The sequence below is a fragment of the Dermacentor albipictus genome, chromosome 1, assembly GCF_038994185.2.
Source record: "Dermacentor albipictus isolate Rhodes 1998 colony chromosome 1, USDA_Dalb.pri_finalv2, whole genome shotgun sequence".
Classification (NCBI taxonomy): domain Eukaryota; kingdom Metazoa; phylum Arthropoda; class Arachnida; order Ixodida; family Ixodidae; genus Dermacentor; species Dermacentor albipictus.
In genome coordinates this window covers 315,011,918-315,027,578 of record NC_091821.1, presented here as the reverse complement: position 1 = coordinate 315,027,578, position 15,661 = coordinate 315,011,918, and the positions used below count along the sequence as shown (strand labels likewise).

At 48.7% G+C, this 15,661-nt stretch overlaps 2 protein-coding genes across 6 annotated transcripts in view; one reads left to right on the top strand and one right to left on the bottom strand.

Annotated features, from left to right (window-relative positions):
- The window catches only part of by (focal adhesion protein tensin), a 354,735-nt gene that overhangs the window by 76,606 nt on the left and 262,468 nt on the right, over positions 1–15,661 (top strand). For all 4 annotated transcript variants that reach the window (XM_065435184.1, XM_065435202.1, XM_065435175.1 and 1 more), the window contains exon 2: positions 14,935–14,976. In XM_065435184.1, the coding sequence (XP_065291256.1) occupies positions 14,935–14,976 (42 nt within the window). The remainder of the gene's footprint in view (positions 1–14,934; positions 14,977–15,661) is intronic.
- Positions 1–15,661, bottom strand: part of LOC135904493 (transport and Golgi organization protein 2 homolog) — a 183,493-nt gene that overhangs the window by 159,057 nt on the left and 8,775 nt on the right. The window lies entirely within an intron of this gene.

Below are 15,661 nucleotides of genomic sequence, written 5' to 3'. Positions count from 1 at the left end.
TGCTTTGGGCAGGCGTTCCTCAGCGCCAGGACCAGATGGCAATACATACCGCGCTCTGAATAAACTTGGTGAACGGGCTCGAAAGGCACTCCTGCCCCTATACAACGACTCGTGGCCGACTGGCACGGTTCCCCAGAAAGTGGACAAGTCACCTGAGTCCGCTTCTCAAAACTGGCAAGTCGCTTGTGTACATTGCGTGATACCCTCCGATCGCGCTTGCTAGTTGTGTAGGAAAAGTAATGGAACGGATGGGGGGAGGAGGGGGGGTGCTTCTTGCCCGTCTGGAATGCTACCTAGAGCACTATGAAATTTATCCAGACACGTTGACAGGATTCACGCGCGGCCGTTGATCTATAGACAACGTTGTCGACTTGGTAACGTACGTCGAATTCCAGAAGGCCTGTAAACGCTTGTCTGCTGCCTTGTTGCTAGACTTTAAAAGGGCTTACGATAACGTTACCCACGAAGCCATCCTTAAAGCGTTAGAAGCAATAGGACTTGGTGGCAATATATATCTCTGGGTTCGTAGCTACCTACAGATGCGATCCTTTAACATGTTGACTGAGGATGGCCTGACAGTCCAGTATTACAGTAGCCGCGGAGTCCTTCAGGGCGGAGTACTAAGCCCAACGCTTTTTAACCTAGCCCTTATTGGACTATTCGAGGACCTGTCAAGCACCGTTTGACTCTCTATCTACGCCGACGACATCTGTATCCGGACGTCAAAGGCGACACGGCTTCAGCCTCGCGCTCGGCTTCACTAGGCGGCCTCATGCTACCATCGTAAACCATCGACCTCATGCTACCTTCGTAAACAAAGTCTGGAGGTGACGTGGGAAAAGTGCGCAGTGGTGGCGTTTACCTGGAAGGCAATGTCTGCGTACGCCGTATCAATCAACGAACAAGTGATATCGTGCAGCAGGTCACAGGTTCTTGGAAGTTGTAAGCGACAGAGACTTGTCTTGGACTCCTCATGTGAACCACGTGAAAAAGCGACTGATTGCTATTTGTAATCTCTTCAAGTTCCTTGCAGGAAAGAACAGGGGACTGTCCACACAATCCATATTAAAGCTGCACATGGTGTTGTTTGTTGGATTCCTCCGGTACAACCTATCTCTTATATCCAACTGCACAACCTAACTTGCGTACAATTCAGAGTATTCGGGCTCGATCTCTTAGGATATGCCCTGGATTACCGCGCAGTGCGTCAACAGCTGAAACTATTTAGATTGCTCAAGAATATTTAACCACGACGCACATCGCCGTCGTGACATTGTGTGTACGCGTCAGGCACATTTCCCGGACCCCTTGCCACCACCTCGCTGCACTCACCGTGGAAAGACCCCGCACGTCATTTAGCACAACTGTCAGTGCATATCGTGCACCACTTTCACCGGGGTGCACACGTCGGCTTCTCCTCCATGGTGTTTGTTTCGTTCTGACGTACACCTCAGAATTCCAGGACTTCAGAAAAAGTTAGATCTACCACCGCTTGCACTAAAACAATTGAGCTTACTCCTGTTGTACGAGAAATACAGTAGCCACGTACACATCTATACTGACGGATCGACCTCATCGACCAGTTCTGGCGGTGCTGTGTTTATACCGACAGGAGGAGTAACACTACGATTCAAGACGTCACGTGTCACGACGTCCGCGGCTGCCGAACTCATGGCTCTGCGCGGGGCGCTTCAATTTATTGACACACAGAGTCCTAGTACATGAGCCGTGTTTTCCGACTCTAGACAGGCTTTACATAGCATGCAGTCAATTCTCAGGCGTGGAGTTCACGAACAGCTAACATATTAAATCGTCAAACTTCATCACGACGTCGAACAGAAAGGCCACGAAATTATTTTGACTGGATACCTAACCATTGCGGGATCAGCAGAAGTAATCAAGCAGACAAAGCTGCCCGAGTGTAATCAAGAACAACACAACGTACCCATTCCTCTATTCAGGACAGGCGCTGCAATGAAGCTTCGTCGCCTGGCACGCAAGCTCTCTTTAAATAGTGGAACACCCCAAATATAAGGCGCATCAGGTTGCAACTGAACCCTTCGCTCCAACCTCCACCCGAGCTTCACCGGCGTGAGGCATCGCTTCTATACCAGCTGTGGTTGGGAGTGGCTTTCACGAAGGTGTAGACTACTTTGATTGGAATGACCGACAGTGCTGCGTGCGACGTCTGCGGCGTTGAAGAGAACATCGAGCATTTATTGTGCCATTGTCACCGATTTCATTCGGACGGACAAACATTATCTATCGCATTGCGACGACTGGACGATCGGCCGTTGTCTGTGCAGGGGGGCTACTAGTAGACCGTCCCCATCGCTCGTCGGCCCACAGAGCTGTGAAGACACTTTTTGTCTTTCTTGAGGGCGATTGGCTTATATGTGAAATCCTTTGACTCGCTCAGGCCCTCCGCGTGCGAGCGCGAGCTCACCGTGGCTTTCCTCCCCATCCCCTCCGTCTCGCTATGGATGCAAAATTTTAGTGAAAGTCCTGAGATACGCGACTCCCACGTTGGGACAGTCAGGCCATGTCCGACCGCCTCATCGTGGGCCCTCTGGACAGCCCATAGTTGCGCCCCGGCATCGGGACTCCGGGTAGCGGAGAGCCACTTGTCTTCATTGATTTGTTCTGTGCCTCGTAACGAGGGGCGACGCCAGAGCATATGGTCTAGGCAGTGCCTGCAAGAACTAGTGGCATAGGTGTCTCGCTATCTTATCTTTTTATTTCCTCTTTCCCGTTCCCCAGAGTAGCTTAGCCAACCAGACGCATTTCTGGTTAACATTCCTGCCTTCTCTCTTTATTTCCTCCTCCTCCCTTCAGATGGACATGCGCTGTCGTCTCCAGTAGTTACAAAAGAGAGGGATGTGCGAAAATGTCACGCAACCTACATGATTAGTATGTAGGTCATCAAGTAGTTGCATGTGTACGACCACAGCAATGCACTACACACTGACGAACTAGGCTGATATTGCACGGACTGCCAGCTTTTTCGCAGAACCCGAGGCCCGTAAACACAGAACACGAATAAATTGGCGAGCAGCGCGCCCCAATGTAGTCACATCTATTCAGATGCAGAAAAGCGGCTCTCTTCGTCGCCTGTCTTGCTCGGGTTTTTTTCTTTTTTATTTTAATGGCTCAAATCTGGAATGCGGAATGAATCTCGTTTACTAGAATAAATAATGGATGAGGTGGTATCAAGGGCGGTCGTCACTTTGCGATCCCCGTTTTGCAGTTTTTATTCCCCGACTCTGTCAGCGGCTGCGCGCGAGCACCTTTACGCGACCGATCTGTCGAGATCAATCAATCGTACGTCTGTCCAATTTAAAACCGGAATGCCGGATGTCGAGAGCGCGCTCCCGCCGTCCCACCGTCAGTTCCAGATCGGCTGCGGCGTGCCTCTTCAGGCGGCTCCCATGCGCGACGGACGTCGCACTGTGTCTGATTGGCCGGCGTGGAGGCCGCTCGGTTCACCCTCCCTTCTGCGTCTTCGCATTCCTTTTCGCTTCTTGAATGGTATTTCTACATATCGCTTTTTTTCTGTTTTTTTTCTCATCTCTCTCTCTCTCTCATTCAGCTGTTGCACCTCGCGTGTCCCGAAGGCCTTTGTTCCTGGTATACGTGTTTTGGACGATGACAGTGGAGTTCTTTACTGCCGACACGTCGGCTGTTCTCCGCGTTTGCTTCTCTTTTCCCCATCTTCTCTCTGTCTCCCAGCGGTCTCACTAATGCTGTGCAGTGCCTACAGTGCGTGCTGAAGCATAATCCCATACGGCGCCGCATACGTAAGGCTCCTTTCGTTCAACTCTCTTTCATTACTACTGTCATCCGCAGCGCCGACTGGTCGCCCTTGAAGAGAACATAAACGGTGCGACGCTCTAGCGAGCGACGGAGGGAAAATTGAGTCGTCGTGAAATAGAATTAGGCTATAATTGGACTGCACGACGTCTGCTTGGTGCGTATATAGACGTACAGCGAAAAACGGTTCATCTCTGACTGCACTTATGGCTTCGTACTCGGTACTGTTAAAAGCGTTCGCTCGTCTGCGCGCATTAATGTTGATGACCCAGAAAGCGATTGCCTTTGCCAACGACGCTGCGAATGAACGCAGCGCACGTTCGTTGGGCGGGGTAAATTCAAGGCCGTATAGGGTCTCGCAGGAACATTACAATGGAGGGCAGCGAGACGTTGTCCTGTTCAGCCACTTTGAGAACGGTGATATCTAAGGAGGTTTAAAACCGCCCTGGTGATATCTTTATTTAGACCGTGGATATTACGCCGACACAGTCAATTCACACACATTGTCGAATTCATCGATGTTAGCGTCTTGAGATATAATCAGAGGGATCGCAGCAACCACGGGAGCCAGTCATAACCTAGCAGCATGGCGAAATTTGACAACGTGGCAGGATTCGAAAGATTCCTGAATAGCACCATGTACATGACTTGGGCTTGTTGACATGGCTAAAAACGCCCTTGCGGGTGCTTTCGCTTTTGTTGCTGTTTAGACTCGATCGTGCTGTCTGTCCGCTTCTACAGCATTTGTGTCTATAACATTCTGTTCAGTTTACTTCTTAGCTTGAATGCATTAAACAAATTACGATTCTGCAGTGTATACATTTCCTGCGATACCTGTCACCAGAGCGACTTTCCGTGGTTTTTCGTATTCTAAACAATTTGTTCATTGAATTTTTGGGTTTCACGTACGGAAATCAAGATAGGATTATGAAGCACGCCGTAGTGGGGGACTGCAGGTTAATTTTGACCTCCTGAGGTTATTTAACGTGCATTGAATGCACGGTGCACGGGCGCTGGTTGCGTTTCACCACCATCGAAATGCGGCCACGGCGGCCGGGCTTTGATTACGAGGCCTCGGGCTTAGCAGCGCAACGCCAAAGCCACTATACGCCACCACGGCGGGTAAACAATTTATTCAGTGAAGCTTTCAAGAAAGGTGAAAGCTAGCGGGTGAACACCGACATTTAGCGAATATGGGGCTAAAAACTAGCGTCAGGAATATTTGAACTTGAATTTATTTGGCATCAAAGGGCAGCGCCGCAAGGGATCAGGAAAAAAAAAAAAAAGGAAAGCCGGTCATGGCAGCTTAAGGGGACCTGACCACTACAGCACTAAGCAGCGCACGGACGTTTGATGAAGAGAACAATACAGTAACGCAGTCTGTAAAATGTAGTGCAACAATCTTTCATCGAAGGTAAAGAATTTAGCTCAGATTGAAGAAAGCTAGCACAAGGCGCATGGTTGCTCGAGCCCCACATTAGCACGAATAGTCATGACTTTCGCTTGAACAAACTGTTTATTTGGATGCAGTTGGCAATGAATTGGCTTATTACGACAGCTTCTTCAAAAACCATAAATTGTTAAATTATTAATTTAGGAATGATAGCACGAAGTCAGATGCTCGCATCACCATTACAGTAAGGTATAGTTTCGGCCTTTGTATCCTTTTACTACGTGGTGATATTTGCACGAAACGCCGTTCCACAACGCAGCATGGTTTTACCGAGAGAAGAGTTGCATATATGAAAGCCACCTTTCCTTCTCCTCCTCCAGTCGCCGTGCGTTCGTCGTCGTGTGCGTGTGCGTATCTGTCGAGCCGGGGATTCGGAGTCGCGAACCGGTTGCGGCGGGACGCCTTTGCGCCGCCCGCCGAGCGGGGAACAAGAAAACGAAGGATCCAGCCGACTCGGCAGCGTGGCGTGGTGCCGTAATACTCGCTGCCGTGGAACCACGCGCTCGGCATGTGGCGCCACCTTTGCAGCTCTTCCTTCGGTCGTTTGTTATTCCTGCGGAATAGCAGCGCTTGGCACGCGTGCCGAGGTTCTCGTTTTTGTTCTTGACCGAGGCTTAGCCCGTGCCTCCCTTCGCGGTTCAACTGCGTACGCCCTGCAGCACGCGCGGTATTCGGCCTCCTCTCTCGTGTTGCGTAATTCCGGTTAAAGCGTTAACCACGCATCCGCGGCTCTCCGCTTTCGATTTGAGTTTTAAAGACCGGTCGCCCGACGAACGCCGAAAACGTGGAAGGCGCCGCGATGGCGGCTAAGCCGTTTCTTTTGCTACCTTGCGCTGGTCGTTGCGCGTAGGTCACTTTCGTTGGAGTGATGGCCGACTGTTAAAAGGCAAGATGGAAATTGCCGTCTTCTTGATTTTTTTATAGCTTTCTTTTGCTCTAAGGGCGGAAAGGACACGCCTGGATACAGTTTAACTACATGCGGGCAGTAATAACTATGCAGGCAGGGCCGGCAACATCCGTCTCTGGAAAACTATTTCGGCGGCAGCGCCTCGTAGCGACGGTCTGCGAATGTTTTGTCGGCAGCGAATGTTTACCAGTATTCAGGCGTCGAACGCACTAGACGCAAGTGCAGCGGCCACACCATCTGGAGCCGCTCACCTGCTGTCGGAACCAGCGCTTTACGCGTTCAGATTTTGTGGTTTGTTTGCCGACTTCTTCCGGGGCACGCTGCGAAACAGGCTTCATTAGGTGTTATTAGCCGTCAAATGTATTCGTGTTCACAGTATTTTAATCAAGACCTTTCTCTCGATGTTCCTTCTAATCCAAATAATAATAATAATAATAATAATAATAATAATAATAATAATAATAATAATAATAATAATAATAATAATAATAATAATAATAATAATTCTTTGTGATGCCACTGCTACCAGAAACATCTTGTTGCCCGTGCTCTGCATTCGCCGAGCTCATTATATGCCTGGAAATTGCATGCCTTATTCGGGGGGGTGGCCGCATAGCTTTTACTCTCCCAGATATCCGATATCTTGTACTTGCGCGAAAATCTCTCTGACACATGGAGATAGTCAGTGCGAAAACTACGCCAATGTTACTATACATAGCCATTCTGCCTGGGGGAAGTTGATTGGGAAGAAGGAAAAGGGGGAAGCAAGAAAACAGACAGACAGCTCACGCCAGTGGAATTGATCGTACAGACCTCAGAAAGAAAAAGAACAGGTAGGGGATGATGCTCGGCATTCGTCGTTTACACCTGTAGAACAATTAAGTTTGGCAGATATATGATCGGTGAGTGGTGAAAAGCGGTGTCTGTGAGCCGTGATACAAACAAATATTGTAGCTTGGTGACTGGCACGCATCATTAGCCATGCAATAAACCCCCTTAGCCACATATGTCACGTGATTGGGGGTCCACAGCGTGGCCTGCATTGGCAATGCATTCAGACGCAGATGGCAACTGAGCGCATTTCCCTCAATACGCTTCCTGTATCATCAAATCCCAACACTTGATAAGTACGCTTAATATTTACGTAGCGCTTTGTCACTGCATGCCCCATTTCTCGGAGAGACGCTTTAGACGAAGGTGAGGCAGCTCCGATAGTCGAGCCGCGTTCAAGCAGATCAGCTCGAACGCGGCTCGATTGAAGCTGGTGCGTTAAATCGCCGCTATAATAAGAAACGGTAGCGTTCAAAAATTCGATGCTTAAGGCGCTGACAGACGAAGCGTAGGGCACGTGCGGTTGCTGACAGGTGTCGAAAGGCTAAGCGAGGGGCGGGGTGCTATATACGTGAAGCGAAGAGTGGCAGTTCCCGTGAACGTGGTTCCGAAACGCGTGCGTTGCGTGACAACCGCCTGGCAAGAGTCACTGCGTAAATACATGTTCTCGTCTCTGCGAATGATCGGCTTGCGGTGGCGTTTAACGTTTGTGGCCCCGCACAAACGTGTGGCCTGTGACCACAGATTTGGATCCTGCTTCTCGAGAGGCCTTCCGAAGGAAGACACTGGTGCTGCTGGGGCTAGGCAAGATGCCTAATCTCTCTCGCCGTCTCTTGAGGCAATAGCCAAAAAGTTACGCCACCTTTCTTTTTTTATAAAGAAGCTTTCCTGCCTAGTTCCAGGCACTTTTTCGTATATATCTGGCCTCTAACGCCGAACGCGTTTAATGGAATGGCGCCATCATTGGAGTGGTACACCGACGACGTAGTTTACGAGTTTAAAGTTTCAAGCATAGAGTTTCACACAATAATTACTTGAGGGAACTGCGGCACTGGAGACTATAGGGGAACTGCAAGCAGCATGATTCAGCCAGCATGGTATTGGTGGTTAGTACTCGTGTGAAGATGTTTTTAGTCACCAGCGTTTGCGCCAACCGTCAGAGCCGGGTACGGATTCCCAGCACGAATGGCATTCCACGAGCAAAGCGCTGGAGAGATCGACCCACTAGAAGGCGCTGGAAAGGATGGCCCACTATAGCGTTCCGCTTCTTCGATACACATGGATTTGCCTAAACTTCGTCTTTTTGACTTCAAACGACTTTGTGACTTTGGAAACGCATCCTTTTCAGGTACAATGACATCACCAAGCATTACCAGCTAGGCAGGCGGTTGCTGCCCCCACCTCACCCCATGCTGAAACGTCGCCAGGCAGTCATTTGGCGACAATCGCAAACACAAACATTCCCCAGTCCGGTGCGATTGCAGCACATTTTGCCCGCGCAATACCCGACTGCTCTTTGCAAATTATGTCAGGAAACTAGAGCGACGCTGTCACACATGTTGTGGGAGTGTCGGGTAACATCAGCTACAATGGCAGTAGCTCCGGAGGCTCTTGCGTCGAAGTGGGCCGCCGCTCTGCGCAGCTCCAACCTCAAGACACAAGAGTGAGCTGTCCAGCAAGCCCGACAGGCGGCGACGAGGCAAGGCCTCGAAGTCCCCTCATGGGAGACCTGAGCCCGGGTCGTCAAATTTGCCGGATTCAGAATAAAGTTGTTTCCATCCATCCTTTTCAACAACGTACGGTGTTATAGGTAATTAAATGAACATCACTAAATTTGTCCGATGGCAGGATTCGAGCACAAGACCCCTAGCATACATTACTTAGATTGCAACCATTACGCCACGGAGACGCATGCGTCGACAAGAGGTGGAGAACATCCTCTCTCGCGGGCAATTAAGACAGCTGGTTGAGACGCTTGGCGCGTTTCGATCCGTAGTCGCGCTGGAACAAACCGAAGCCTCAGAAACACCACGAGTGCAACACGACACTGTGGACACCACTGCAGATTTATGCAAATAATATTTATATATCACGTACTGCATGTAAATATATGTGTATACTGTCCACACCTGTCTATAGTTGACTGAAAAAAATAATTTCTTCATATAAGATGGTGCTCTTTAATACTAATATTTATACGTCGAAAATCACACTTCGTTAACACTTTGTAAGCCAATCACACCAAGACTGCTTCGCTTTACGTAGATGGCAACCGGGATTGAGTCTGGCTGTTTTCTTTCTTTCTTTCTTTTTTCTCGCAACATTGCGTCCACTCTCAGAATTCAGGCCTCCTTAAAGAAGTGAGCACCGAATGAAACATGCCGGTTTTGACTTAAAACTCGTTAGGACAAGCTGAGTCCGTTAATACAGACTTCAGACACGGCACATACGTGCGTGCGTGGGTAGCTCTATCAAAGGAATAGATTGGAAAAAGCTTCACCACGGGCTGACTGAACGTTGTACGAAGGAGGAGGATGAAGAGGATTGTTGCTAGCTGCAAGCGGACCTGTAGCCGTGCAAAAGCCGCCGGCAGTTCTTCCACCCGAGCGCCGCTTATCAGGTGGCGCTCAGGAGGAGCATATGTTGCGCCCTGGTTCAAACCCGTCGTCGTCGTTATTCTCCCCATGTGCGCCCTATAGCGTTATCGCAATTTCTCCTACGCTCTGGCTATTCCGCACCACGCCACAGCCTAGGAGGCGACGAACCTCCGTCTCCCTCACCCTTTGTTTACGCAGTGGTTGCAGCAGTAATCAGCGACAGCGACTGGTAAACTTTAATGGTAGGAGATTAACCGGCCTTTGCTCTTCAAGTTCAAATATATTGTTGCGACGGGGCGCGTTCATTTAAAGAGGAATAGATGAAACAGGGTTGTTGTTGTTGTAACCTGTGATGCGTGTGGCTCCTACTCACGATGGGGGATTTGCCAAGAAATGGGTAGATTATTCGAAATTAATATGGAGCGTAAATTTCCTAATAGCTATTGAAATAACATTGGATAACTCAGAATTACCTGTTAAATAAAATCAGAAGGGTTGCCGCGCGGACACTGAGCCGTTACAAAGACAAGCGCACTTCGTCCTCCTCTTCTTCCGTCCTTGCTGTCGCATCGTAACAATAGTATTTAAAATCGCCGTTGGTAGATGCGCGACGATAATGGCGACTCGACGGTGAAGGTACAAGTGAAGTGAAAGAGCAGCGAAAGGCACACGACCGATGCAGGGCGTGTGTAACACTCACTCTTTTCTAGTGCTCACGATAATTTATATTATAGCATAAGCACATCTCATGTGCTTGTTTTTGCTTGCGTTTGGTCTTCTGTCCGTTACCCTCACGTTTGTCTTCCCGCACTTCGGTCCTTTGCGCTGCATTCACGCTATGAACTTGGACGAACTCGCGTAAATCGCTATTCTTATACACCCTACACCTGCTTCAGGTGGCCCGAATGTGTGCGAATGTGCTGGGGAGTCGCCACCTTTCGCAGTTTGCCGCGGCCGAGAATCGGAATGTGACCAGCGGCCTCTGCTTACTTTTCGTGAACAGATGCGCGACCAGAAGGCGTGTTCCACTCGGCTTCCGGCATGCTGCCGTTCGTACTATGTGAGTGACGGGTCACGCCGACCTTCGCCTGCAGGGCTGGCGGCGGCGGCGTCACGTACGGGCCCGGACAAACAAAGAACAGGTCCCGCAAGCGCGTAGAAGACGTCCGCGTTTGTCTCGAACGGCGCCCAGGCGTAACGTGCCGAAGGGGCACGACGACCTTCTCTGAATCGCCAGACTAGCACTCGGGAAAGAAAAAAAGAAAGAAAGAAAAGCAAGAAAGAGGGGAGGGGACAGCATCGTAAGGCAGAAATAAAGAAATTTCAGAAAAGAAATTGGGTAAAGGGGAGGGTGGGAGAAAGAGGTTATTATACGTGAACGTTTTCTTGCGCGCACTACCGACGTGACCCGCGAGGCTATGCTTGTTTCCTTTTTCCATTTTTTTTAAATCTTTTTGTGACGCTTCCCGTTCTATCTCCTGCACAATTTCCTTTCTTCTTCTGTGACGCGGTCAGTGCCTTCAACAAGGAGGCTGGACGCTTATTGTGCGAGGGCACAGAGGAGGCAACAGCAGTGCCCATGCACGGCGATGAGTTCTTTCCCCTGTGACCGCGAAATCCGTGCAGTGTTGTGAATGCCTCAAAACTGGCACCTCACTCTACAGTTCTCGTAGTTGAATGGCTTGTCAGAAAATCACAATGTCATTCACTATAAGCGTTGGTTCATCCAAGACGTCGCATTGATTATTGAATGGCAGCTTGTAAGTGGCTATGGTGGCTATGCACTAAGCCTGGTTGTGATCGAACGAGCTGATTATAGCTGCATGGTGCCAGCCAAACTGCCGGAGCGCTGCGCGATTCTAGTTAGAAAGACATTAGCTTTGCCCTGGATTTCGGGAGGCGTTTAAAGCCCTGCTTCCACTCGCTGCAACGTTTTCTGGCAAAGGATGACTGCGCTCCCAATCTCCGATGTAAGGCATACTACTTCGGCGTTCGTCGAAAGGCACTAAACGAAGTACTCGAGAGTGCGACGTCTCGCTTTTTTTTTCCAGAAATTTAGAAGGCATCCTTAGGCACAACGTGACGGTAGAATTAATGTCCGAGAGCGGATTTTCCGCAGCAAAGCTTGGAAACTACCGCCTCGCGCCTTCTAAGGTAATCGCAGAGCGTGCACGTTGGTCACGTGATGGAAGATATACGCACTGCCTGAAAAGGAAAGCGGAATCGAACCCCTCTGTAGCTCGCCCTGGGCGCTGTCTTCAGCAGGAGGCCGTTTATTACTCATGTCGCTCACGTGGGCCATGGTACGGCGCGATATTGCGAACGTTCAGTATGCAGTACTACAGCACGCACTTGCTGTGTCACTCAACGCACTGTGATGACAGGGTCCCTGAAGCAGCCGGTGTCTCCGAAGGCCCAGCTTTCACATAATGATCATACAAACAAGCTTATACGTACGAAATGTCTGCGGTGTCTGGCTTTTGTCGAGGATAGAACAGAGCAGGGTAAAGAACAGTATAGAACAGGGATTTGTGATAAAATATAGCCCGGAGACTTAACCGATTTCTAGTCCATATCGAGCTTTAGTGCTCGTTAAGAAATTTGCTATCAGTTTTCGGTTAGCGTTGCTATGCCGTTAACAAGCGGCTTTTTCGGATTTGTGAATTGAATTCGTCAGAGCGAGGGAGTCTTGATCGAAATATTGGACGACCTGTCGGGGAGAGAGAGAGGACGGCTTCCCGAAACTGGCGAGTTTTGCCTGATGGCGCTCGTAGCATGTGCCACACCAGTTAAGTACGATCGTCAAATAACAGCGCTCTTGAGACAAGGGACGAACGTAGAAAAGACATAACCATTTAAGCGCTGTTATCTGACGATCATGAATAAGCAACTAGCCCGAATTTCAGTTCTGGTGCGGTAAATGTGGTATAATAAATGTAATAATACACACAGGAAAAGTTACGCGCACAAAACACATCACAGTCAGCATGTAAAATTAAGGCACCTCGTTGAAACCAGCGCCTCGCAGACAGGTTCAAAACGTCGGTGTAGCACGGGACACGCATGCGGTGCTATTGTCCCAGTCCAAGTACATTTAGCTCAAGATGCGCTCCATGAGAGATTAGGTGTTGATATTAGGATGGTCATTTGGAGTGTAACGATGTTGAAATAGCAGGTTAAGGGCTTGGCCTATGTCCTCTCGTACACTGCATGCAGGGCACAATGACGATCACATGCGGTTAATTTTACGCAAGAACTACTCTGTCTGTACCGCCCTCATTTGTCTGAGCGTCTACTGCGCGCGTGAGATCTTTCATTAAGGCTAAGGGTATTGCTAAAGCGTGCTGAATTTTAACGACGGTCCTTGGAAGAGAAGGCGCAATGAAAGTTGTCACTTGTCTTGCCCTTATCCAAACAGATGCAGGCAGTAAGGTTGAACACGGCATTCTGTTAATTTATTTGTCGCTCTTCCTTGGTTGCACAGAACACCATATATTATTATGGTAATCCGTGGTTGACATTAAGTAGTACGCGAAATACTAACACTACGTTCTTTTTAAACCATGTCTCCTAAGCAAAGTTACTTTATTTTAGTTACCGGTTGATGTATATTGATTACGATGAAAATATAAATAGCGCACAAAACACCAGAATTGCGATTGTGCACTGAATTCACGGCTTCGCAGTTTACATTGTTTTTTCATGTTTTTCACTTCGAATAAGAACTTCCTGTTTCTTTGTGGGAGGATCCAAATCAGTGTACTTTAAGAGTCACGGCATAGTTTTAAATCTAGCTCGCATAACCGAGCCACTGCGTTTACGTACTCACTACAAGACCGTCCGAGAGCAAGGGCTGTCAATAAATCGAGCCTCTTCGTGTATAGCCAAAGCATGCAACCTGAGTTTGAAGCATGCACTGGGAGTTTGTCTGCGGAACCAACTCGATGCACCGGCACAATTATTATTATTTGTTTTGAAAACTTATATACATTTGACAGGTAAGGCAAAGCAAGGAGCAAGCTGGCAACTGCCACAGGAAGGGGCACAGCACCTGCCTACTCTTGTGAAAGGAGGAGACAGAAACATGGAAATTGATGATAGGATGATAGGAAGGCTAGGGAACAGTAAAGAAAGAGCCAAGATGGGAAATCTCAAACAATAAAGCAGAACACACACAGTACCGGTCACACACAGTTGGGCGGGTCACTGCAGGTCACGCTAAATAGAAGAAATAGTATCTGAGTTACGAACGTGAACCTGTTAGTTAATTCTAGAAAAGTAAGTAGGCGCGATGAGCCTGATCGCGTCGAGACGCACAACCACAGGGGTACAAGCACTCGTCGAGTGTCGTACTTACGTCTCAGGCCAAGGAGGTGATCGATAGTACCTCACTAGCGACGGGCGCAGCGCACTGAAAGCGGGACACTCCAATATCAGGTACTGAAGCACCTTGCAGCAACCGCAAGACGTACACGATGGACTGGCCACATGTCCTTGTCTGTGTATACGTTCGCACACGTTCGCACGCGTTCACATAGCCAACCCTCCACAACCAGGCCACGATAAAAAGAAATGCTTTCTAATGGCTATGCTTTGTTTTGGAAACTTCTTTGAACTGTCGCAAACATACAAGTGTCAACCAAATAATATACTTCGTATGCGAAAAGGAGCAGCTGGCGCTTATATTTGTCAACGGTCAGCACGATGTTATTTTGTCACCTGTGCATACGCCCATAAATAGGATGCCATGATTTGATTAAATAAGACATTTATGCTTACAACTTTTTTTTTTTGCAGTGCCCCTTTTAATACTTCCTTAACATTGACAAATGGCTATTACCGAACTTAGAAACTGTCCAATTTTAATTCCTGCTGACTTTTTATTTAAATCGATACTAAAGGAGGCCAGCGCTTCTCGGACGCGGCGTTGAGTGCCCCTTGTCAGCTGACGCAATAAAAGAGGAGTGCCGACAATTCAAACATCACGGGTGACATATGAGCAATAACGTTTTAGTAAAAACACATAATTTGCGTATCTCTGGTCGTACAGTAGAGAAACCGCGCGACTTTATTTGTTGTGCGAAAGCCAAAGATATGAAGAAGAGTCAAGGCGGACGAAAAGATAACTGTAGTGCAGAGCGTTAAGAAGAGTCAAGGCGGACGAAAAGATAACTGTAGTGCAGAGCGTTTAATGGATGCGTGCAGTACAGGTGCAGTCATCTGTAGCTCTGAGGCGCTCTTGTCTAGGGTTGTTTACGCAGCGCGCTTGGCGTGCGTCGTGGACGCCCTGCGAGTTACTCATACACTAAACTGAAGCTGCTGCTTATTGTTCGCAGGCGCAGGGAGACACAACGGACGACTCCGATGGTGGCGGACGGGTGAGTCTTTCCGGCAATCTCACGAGCGTGGCCCTGCGCTCACGGATCTACGTTCTAAAAACAATTGCACCCTCTGGGGTGTATATCTGCCTCACAACAATAATCACCGCCTGTCTTGCTTGCGTTTCCTTTCTTGAAAACGCTGCGCTCGCTACTCTCCTATCGATAATGCTCTGTCATGCTAATAATGCGTGTGCCGTTGGTGACATGGAAGTACCGCGCTCGCAGCGTTAAAAAAGGCAAATGCGGGCAAGACAGTCAACGCTTATGGTTGTTTGACAAATATACACTCCAAAGGGTGCAACTGCTTTAAGAGCGAAAGATTAAACATAAGACTAGTACATTTATTAGCTCAATGATATGTTTTTGGTGAACGCGCAAACATAGCTCTTTATACCTCGAAGATTGGATGGCTTAAAGTTAAAGGACAACTGAATGACACAGACGGTGTTCACAAGGGTTTTCGTTCGTAAGAACGTTTTCCCTCTTAGGATGCCACAATTGCATAAGGAGTTCTAATGAATGCGGGCCTTGGAGACTAACTTCTTATGAGGTACCGTGGGTGTTGACGCAAGTGCTTATCTCATAAAGCAAGCAGCTAATTGCACTGCTATTGTCATAGCGAGGAATGACATAGACTGCCGCCGAGGGCATGCCGCGAACCTTTATGAAATGCCATTAGTTG